Source organism: Equus asinus, chromosome 16, assembly GCF_041296235.1.
Source record: "Equus asinus isolate D_3611 breed Donkey chromosome 16, EquAss-T2T_v2, whole genome shotgun sequence".
Classification (NCBI taxonomy): domain Eukaryota; kingdom Metazoa; phylum Chordata; class Mammalia; order Perissodactyla; family Equidae; genus Equus; species Equus asinus.
Genome location: NC_091805.1, coordinates 46336073 through 46345364, shown reverse-complemented (window position 1 = coordinate 46345364; position 9292 = coordinate 46336073). Strand labels below are relative to the sequence as shown.

General features: G+C 46.0%; 1 protein-coding gene and 1 pseudogene across 2 annotated transcripts in view; one reads left to right on the top strand and one right to left on the bottom strand.

Moving 5' to 3' along the window:
- Positions 1 to 370: 370 nt before the first annotated feature.
- Positions 371 to 4250, bottom strand: LOC106828570 (cytochrome c-like; annotated as a pseudogene).
- Positions 4251 to 5045: 795 nt separating this feature from the next.
- Positions 5046 to 9292, top strand: part of TRIM33 (tripartite motif containing 33) — a 115869-nt gene continuing 111622 nt past the window's right edge. The window contains exon 1 of one of the 2 annotated variants that reach the window (XM_014837130.3): positions 5046 to 5712. In XM_014837130.3, coding sequence (XP_014692616.2) covers positions 5187 to 5712 — 526 coding nt within the window. In that variant the 5' untranslated portion in view covers positions 5046 to 5186. The remainder of the gene's footprint in view (positions 5713 to 9292) is intronic. The other variant, XM_044748876.2, reaches the window with a different exon arrangement.

The window sequence follows — 9292 nt, the reverse complement described above, 5'->3', positions numbered from 1 at the left end:
GAAACTTTAATTGGCATAGTTAAGACCAAAAAGATAAAGTGGACATTGCTACCTTATCTTCAGCCCTTTAACAGTCTAACGAACACAAATTGGAACATGGGTGAGTCTTGGTCAGTTCTATGAGACAAGTGAAGGGATTTCCTCAGTTTTTAAATATATTCATATAACCAGTATATAAATCTAAATATAAAACCAATCTCCTACAGTTTTGAGATGGCATTTACCTCTTTGTGAAAAGCAGAACATTACTAATCAAGTCTAATCATATCTTAAGGGGGAAACAATCATAGGACTTGCTGAACCAGAATTACTATCAAAATTCAAAAAGCTGATTGTATTAATTTAACCACAAGCCAATCTTATTTAAATCAGGACTCTCCACCAAAAATATTCTATCAGCCATTCATGATATGAACTCTTGTGTATGAGATCAATTTAAATATGTTACACATAAAAGAAGTTGAGACATTTCAGTTTTGTAAGAAGAAAGGCAGCGGCCAACTATTACTCATTAGCAGCTTTTTTGAGATAAGCTTGACAGCTGCTCTTTCTGCCTTCTTAATGCCAGTGAAGATCATTTCTGTCCTACGGATGTACTTCTTGGGGTTCTCCAAACACACCTCGCCCCAGCTGATGCCTTTCTTTTTGTCGGAGGCAGTGTAAGAGAATCCAGGGGCCTCACCCGTCTTTCACCCAAACAGACCATGGAGATTTCTTGTGCTTGCCTCCATTTTCCACGGTGTAGTATTGGGCACACTTTGGGACAAAAATCTTGCCCTTCTCAGCATCACCTATTTTTATTTCACTCTTTCAACAGGAGCATTAGGAAGGCCCCTGCTCCAAAGCCAGACGTCCCACCAAATCCAAAGACATGCTAAGTCCAAGGTACATGTGCCTATGTACCCATGTTCAGAGAAGTGAACTTTAAATCACAAAAAATGTCACCTTTATACGCCCTGGCCTCACCCACTCATGAGTGCAATTATAGCACATTAACAGAAATGCCCGGGGCCGGCCCCGTGGCCAAGTGCTTAAGTCTCGGACATGGCACCACTCATCAAGCCATGCTGAGGCAGCATTCAACATGCCACAACTAGAAGGACCCACAACTAAAAATACACAACTATGTACCGGGGGGCTTTGGGGAGAAAAAGGAAAAATAAAATCTTTAAAAAAAAAATTAAAAAAAAAAAGAAATGCCCCAAATCTCAACTGCAGCTCAGCATTCTTCTGCTCCTGCTATTGACCATGGTTGCTCTGTGCAAGAGTTGCAGAACTGGCCTTTGCAAATCTTCACGTTACTCTTGGGCTACTGCCTCACTGTTGCCAACCCCTGCGCCCAGCCGATGGATTATGCTTTCACCACTGCTCTCCTATTTATGTCACTCACTTCCAGTGCTTTCTCTTTTCTGGACAACTGGAAAGTTCCTTCACTTCTAGTTACCAGCAATTTTGGGGGGAGGGAGGGAGGTTCTCCATAGCAGAGCTGCTAGGCACCTACTGATAGCTCTCTCCTTTCTTTCAGAACTGTGTTTTTCTCATAACACTTGGGCAAGAAGCTCAGGGGTAAAAGGTAGCCTAGTCTGGGGAATGCCTGGACACAGCCTTTACCAGTACCTGCTGCTCCTTTCAGCCTATAGCATGATTCCTCTTTTTGAGATTTTTCTCCGAGATACCTTTGTTTCTCCCTTCAGGGACCTTTGAGTCTACTTTTACATTCATTTCATGTTTACCATGCACCAGGCACTGTTAGCACTTTACAAATATTTAATTGTCAAACAACCTCGAGGTAGGTCCTACTAGTAACAAACACCCTTTTACAAATGAGGAAACCGAGGCAAGTTAAGTAACTTACCCCAAACCACACAGCTAGCTGTTGGTGGAACCAGGCTTCAAACTAGGCATTTTGGCTCCAGGGCACAGATTCCATCTTCTTGCTCTGCACTCTCTCCATCAGACAGATCTGTGCATATCATATCTCAGCCTCACTAATGATTTCAGTCTCTCCTGCAAGATTTCTGGGCTCCCATGCAAATCAAGGATGTAGCTGAGTATCAGTTTCAACGTCCCCAAATATTCCATGACAGTTTAATTCCAGGCACTGCCTTTTCAGAGCACACAAATTTCACGGGAGGGCAATTTCCTCTCTATAAAATTACACAGTTTTCAAAAACACACTTTTATACTAGATTTTAATAAAGGCAAATGGCAGCTCCCATCAAAAGGTTAAGAAAAATTCAAGGAAGCAAAACTTTTTGTTGAGAAATTCAGCTCATTAACTTATTTTTTTCAAGTGAATTTGGAGACAAGTCTTGATTTTCTCTTTATTATATACACTCCATATTTTTCACCACCTGCACAGATACCATCTGGCCCAATCAACCATTATTATTTCCTTGGCTGAAATATTTTTGTATTAGCAGCCTAACTGGTCTTCCTTCTTCCACTCTGACTTCCAACAAGCGACTTCTCCAGAAAGTGTCCACAGTGACTCTTTTTACGACTTTGAGTCTTTGTTCAAACTCATCTCAGACTTTCCATCTCACTCAGCATCTTAAAACTGAGGTATGAGTACTCTTTGGGTACCCCAGTGGAGAAAATTTTTCCAAGACTACACAAGTAAGGATAGTTTTAAGGGAATTAACTATATATACATAAACTAATCATATATACACGTATACACGCATAGTTTTTTTTTTTAAAGATTGGCACCTGAACTAACATCTGTTGCCAATCTTTTTTTCTTCTTCTTCTTGTTCTCCCCAAACCCCACCAGTACATAGTTGCATATTCTAGTTGCCGGTCCTTCTGGTTGTGCTATGTGGGATGCTGCCTCAGCATGGCTTGATGAGTTGCACCATGTCCATGCCCAGGATCCAAACAGGCAAAACCCTGGGCCACCAAAGCGGAGCTCGAGAACTTAACCACCAGGCCTTGGTGTGGGCCCCTGCACAGTTTTTTAATTCAGTGCTTACATTTATAAAAATGAAAAGCGGAATTGATACAAGACCCTATCTCTTCCTAGTAATGTTATATATACCCACGATCCAGGTCTATATAAACTAATTAAAAAAAAAATTACCAGTCATTTCATTACGACATTCCCAATAACACTCCTTTTCAAGTTTAATATTTATTTAACAAACTATAACCTTTTTTTTTTTTTTGAGGAAGATTAGCCCTGAGCTAACTGCTGCCAATCTTCCTTTTTCTGCTGAGGAAGACTGGCAGTGAGCTAACAGCCATGCCCATCTTCCTCTACTTTATATGTGGAATGCCTGCCACAGCATGGCTTTTGCCAAGAGGTGCCATGTCCGCACCCTGGATCCGAACCAGCGAACCCTGGGCTACCGAAAATCGCAACATGTGAACTTAACCGCTGCGCCACCAGCTGGCCCTATAACTTTTTTTTGATTATGTACTTTTAAAATGGACAATAGCGTTTGTTAAACCACTTTAGTGTTTACTTTTCCACTGGGTAGATTTAAAATGATGTAACAATTTAAAAGTCAGTATTGCAAACTGTCAGAAATTGCATGTTTTGCAACTATACTCACGATGAAAAATTTGAGAGTCAATTGACAACGTTTGAGGGTTGAAAGTTTTTCAAACTTCTTTTCAAGGGCACAAAAGCTAAAAAAAATTGAAGACCATTTCTGTGTATACCTGGCCCCCTTAATTCTCTTATCTCATGCTCTACTACGCTTCGCCTTGTGCAAGCCACTCCAGCCACACTGACTCCTTACTGCTCACAAACCAAGAATCCTTCTGTCTCAGACTCTTTATACTTAGTTTGTTCCTTTTTCTGGGAACACTCTACTTTCTACAGGAGAGCCACAAGGCTTCTTCACCTATAACAGAGGGCTTCCTCAATCATCTTTAATCTCTTCTACTCTTATTTTTTCTTCATTGCATTTATTACTCTCTGGCATATGTTTATCAATCTTCCTCCATTACATTGTAAACTCCTTCAAGGCAAGGATCTCTTTTGTTCTCTGCTAGCGTCTCTAAAACACTACCTGACACATAGTAACAGGTTAATACTTTTGAACGAATAAGTGATAAACGTTTCGAGGTGGCTTACTTTAAGGACTTAGCTCAAAGAATAACAGTTTCTTGGGAAAACAGAAGACGAAAGCACTTCATGATCCTCACATTAAAACAGCTGTTGCGCTACATAAAAATCGCGAGTACTTGTTTTTCAAATGAAGACAATCCTTTCGGAAAACTTCTACTGCCGATATTGTCATGGCATTTGTAACTCAACTCACGAAAGGACACAAAGTGGGACTCTCAGGACATAATACTGGTTAGATCCGCGGCTCCCCAAAGTGACGCACATCAGAATCAGCTGAGGCGACTTGTCAACATCCCGCAGCCTCTCCCCCACTTCCTGATACAGGTCTGGGGTGTGGCCCCAGCACCACTGCTTTGAAAAAGCTCCTAAGTTGATTGGTTTTCTGATACGTAGCAACGTCTGAGAATCAATCACCTTAAAATGCTAAAAATAGCTGTTCAAGAGTTTCTTCCTCACCCGGCCTTTTCAGCCTATTTCTGGTAGGCTCCCAGCTTAAAAAAATACAACCTGCTGCATTGCTCCCTATGGCACAACCGCCCAAAGGAACGCGAGTCCCGGAAACCCTCCTGGGAGGTCTGCACCTCCGAGGCAGGAGGCTCAGCCGTCCGACCGCGCGGCAACTTAGGTTTCCGCGGAGACGCGCCCGCCTCTGGGGACGGCGCCGTCCGGAGACGCTTGCTCGGCAGGAACCGGCGCCGGCCTCCTATCCTTCCACACTTTCCCGCTTTTCTCCCCGCACCACCGCTGCCTCCGAGCTCGGAACCACCTCTGGCCTTAAAAGCTCACTGCGAGCTGAACTGCCTCGACGCGAACGCAACGCGTCGGCCCCGGAGGTCGGGAGGGGCGGCAAGGACGCCACCGCGCCCCCAGTTCCCGCCTCCCTCCAGGGGACGTCCGTGCGTGCGTGCGTGCGCGCGCCGCGCCCGCCCTGCTTCAACCGCGCGACGCGAGGGCGGGGGCGCCGCGTGCGCGCGCGCTCTCGTTCGTTTGCTCGGCTGCTCGCTCTCGGCGGCAGCTCTCGCTGCGGTTGCGGCTGGGGCTGGGGGCGGTGGCGGCGGCGCGGGCGGCGGGCGGCGCGGGGCGGTCCGGCGGGTTCAAAGAGGAAAACATGGCGGAAAACAAAGGCGGCGGCGAGGCTGAGAGCGGCGGCGGGGGCAGCGGCAGCGCGCCGGTAACTGCCGGGGCCGCCGGGCCCGCGGCGCAGGAGGCGGAGCCGCCTCTCGCCGCGGTGCTGGTGGAGGAGGAGGAGGAGGAAGGCGGCAGGGCCGGCGCGGAGAGCGGCGCGGCCGGGCCCGACGACGGGGGGGTGGCCGCGGCCTCCTCGGGCTCGGCCCCGGCTGCCTCAGCCCCTGCGGCCTCAGTGGGCCCTGGAGTTCCCGGGGGGGCGGTATCGACGCCGGCCCCAGCTGCAGCCTCGGCTCCCGCTCCAGGTCCTTCGGCGGGGCCGCCTCCTGGACCGCCAGCCTCTCTCCTGGACACCTGCGCCGTGTGTCAGCAGAGCTTGCAGAGCCGGCGTGAGGCGGAGCCCAAGCTGCTGCCCTGTCTTCACTCCTTTTGCCTGCGCTGTCTGCCCGAGCCGGAGCGCCAGCTCAGCGTGCCCATTCCGGGGGGCAGCAACGGCGACATCCAGCAAGGTGAGCGGGAGGCCCGGCCCCAGGTGGGCCGAGGAGGAGCTGGGGATGGAGGTGCTCGGGCCCGGGGCTGCCCGGACCGGCGCGATCCTGAGGGGTCTAAGGTGAAAGATACGGCCCCTGGGACAGTTTCCAGAGAAGCCGGACCGCCGGAGCTATGGGGAGGGTTAAGGGAAGGGTGCCGGCTGCGAGAGACTGGGGGAGGGGACACCGGCTGCGAGGGAGGTTTATGATGTGCGGAAACGGACGGAGAAGGCGTGGACTCCGGCCGAGGGCAGGTTCGGGAGCTGACAGACCGGGACTGTGAGAGAAGAGGGGGTCTGGAAACCGCTTGTGAGAAGCGTTTTGGGAGGGAAGGCCTGGAGCCGGGAGAGGTGTTGAGGAGGGAGTAGGTCAGGGATGAGGGCTGTGAGGATGACTTGCCCTAGAGGGAGAGGACTTCGTCTGTTCAAGCCTAGGGGAAAGAAGGACTAGGGATTAAATAGAGGACGATAAAGGGCACTGGAGAGTTTGGGGCTAAGACAAGGCGTCTGGTAGAAAGTAATTTTAAGATGACATTGGGAAGGAGGAACTCTGGAAACGAAAATAGCTGTGAGGGGCTTGCATGATTAGGGAAAAATCCCAAGGTCTGGGGGTGAAGGAGAAATGAACTTTGAAGGGAATTGGGAGTTAGGGAGAGCTGGGCATGAATTTCAGTTAATTGTACATTAATGAGCCCGTAGTGTTCCTGACACTTTGCTACAATTGGATAAAATACTCAATGAGGGGCTCATTCACAGTCTGATATCTGGGAGCAAATATATAACATAGAGCATTGGAGGTGGGTACTTGGTACAGTGGTTGTGGCGCAGTCAGGAGGAGATTAGAGAAACTTCACTGAAGAGGAAACCGTTGAGCAGGTTTCTTGAAGGGTGAGTAGCTCACTGGGTTGGAGAGTATTCAGGGCACAGGACACCTCACACATACATCCCTTGAGCTAATGGATGTGGAAGAGGATTGGTGGAAATTAGGTTGGTTTGATGGGCTGAGTAGGTAAGGGGTCTGCAATCTCTTATCTGAAACCCTTGACCAGGTGTGTTTCAGACTTCAGAATAGTTGGAAATTTTTCTTTTTCCTGATAAGGTCTCTAATACTCCAGTGGGATCTGAGTTAACAGCTCATTGTCAAACACATTAACATTTCTGCAGTGAAACTTAGGAATGTCACACTAATGGGCTGGATAACAAATAGCCGCCTTTCAGGGTGGGTTTTGTTGCAAACATTAAAAAACTTTAAAGTTTCAAGGCTTTTGAATTTCGGAACTGCAAGTAAGGAATTGTGGACCTATAGTAAGGAGTTTGAGATTCATCCTGTACAAGAATGTATCTTGTGCAGTGTAGACTAAAGGGAGTCCCTGAAGGACTTTTATATCAAGAGGATAAAAGGATCACATTTGTGATCTAGAAAGATCACTTGGGGCATTTTGAAGGGTAAGGGAAGGCAAGGCTGGAGGCAGGACCAATTAGGAGAATCTTGGCAATAATTTAGGTGAGAAATTAGCATTTGGAATGGGTGGTAAAGGACTGATATCAGGTATTAAAGAAGGAAGCCTTTTGGTATGGGGACAGGTATGGATTTTGTGAGATGTCTTTGAGTTTGGATCTCTACTTTATCACTTCCTATTTTTGACATGGACAGATTAATTTTTCTTAGCCTCAGTTTTCTCATTTGTGAAACAAGGACAAAATTACCTACCTCATAGGGTTTATTGATAGAATGAAATGTGTAAAGTGACATACGTGATAGTTGTTAATGAAATGGAAGCTAGTTTATTATTAATAGTAACTAATTGTAAGTAGCCATGGGAATGGAGATGGGGGTGCCATTGAGATTGGTCAGGGAAACAAACATGTCTAGGCTGAGTTCCAGGTTTCTTGTTTGGTGGATGGCAGTGCTATTAATGCAAATAAAAGCATTCAGGCACAGAAGCAGGTGAGTGTGTGTGGTGGAGGGAGGGTAGAATGGTGTCAGTTTTGGATGTTTTGGGTTTGAAGTGTTATTGAGACATGCAGGTAAGACTGTTAAGAATAAGGATTTGATTGATGGGGAAAATACTAAGTGATAATGGGTGTATAGAGGGTAGATAATGGGTGTATAACTAACTGCTCATGGCCTCATGAGTATAGTAAGACATGTGGGATTCACTGTTCTTGTGGGAACCTGGATTAAGTGAGAGATTTAGAGGGAACACAAGATGAAAATTGTGTTTGATGTGGCTCAGGGTCTGAGGTTATGAAACTGGCTCTCTGATATTTATGCAGGGGAGGGAATAATAGTCTGTAAATTCTGTCTTCATTTCTTCATCCTTTGTTTTTGAACTAGGAAAAGTAAGTAGATGGGACTAAATACTGTCAGTCTGAATGTAATATTGCTTTCTGACCAGTATCTAAAACAAATTAAGTCTGGAAGCCACCATGTTTTTAGGCAGGGAGTCTGGAAAATAATTTGTTAGTATTAACTACTGTATATATTCTTTACTTTGCTGTTTAAAAAAGCAAGCATGCTTTTCTGGAAGGAACACTGGATTTGGGGTCAGGGGGCATGGTTCTGCCACTTGTTTTCTGGTTCCTTCAGGTTCGTAATGTTTCTGTCCTTCAATTTCTTTCTCTCTAAAATGTAGGTAATAGTCCTTCACTTATACCTCAGTAAGTCAAATTAAATAATGAATGTGAAATGCTTTCATAAACTGTGAAATGCTTTGCAAATGCAACGTATTATTGAACAACCTGTGATTCCATGTCTGGTCTGGGGAACCATAGCTGGTAGTTTATCCACCATCCTAAGTGTTTCTGAAACAACGACAGGTACATTACTCTCCCTCCTAACTGGGCTGTCTTCTTTTCCTCTAACACACCAAAGTTATTCACACCTTTTAGCTGTTCCCTCTAGATTGATGGTTCTCCAAGTGTGGTTTTTGGACTAGCAGTATCAGCATCATCTGTGATCTTGTTAGGAATGCAAATTTTTGGGCCCCACTCCAGACCTGACCAGCAGTCTGTCTTAACAAGTCCTCCAGGTGATTTTGATGTACAGTAAGTTTGAGAACCACTGTTCTTAAGAGTTCCTCGCTTCAAATATTGGCTCCTCAGAAAGGCCTTCTCTGACCTCTCTTTTTAAAGGCTTTATTTTTTAGAGCAGTTTTAGGTTTATAGCAAAGTTAAAGAGGAAGACGTGGAGATTTTCCATATATTCCCTGCCCCTACAAATGCATAGTCTTCCCCATTATCAATATTCCCTACCAGAGTGGTATATTTGTTATAACTGATGGACTTGCATTGACACATCATAATCACTCAAAGTCTGTGGTTGACATTAGGGTTCACTCTTAGTGTTATACATTCTCTGGGTTTGGACAAATGTATAATGATATATCCATCATTATAAAATCATACGGAGTATTTTCACCACCATAAAAATCTTGGGGCTGCTACTCTTTTTAAAGTAGTCCTCCAGGGGCTGGCTGGTGGCATAGTGGTTAAGTTCAGTGTGCTGCTCTTTGGCAGCCTGGAGTTTGCAGGTTCACATCAGGCACAGACCTACACAT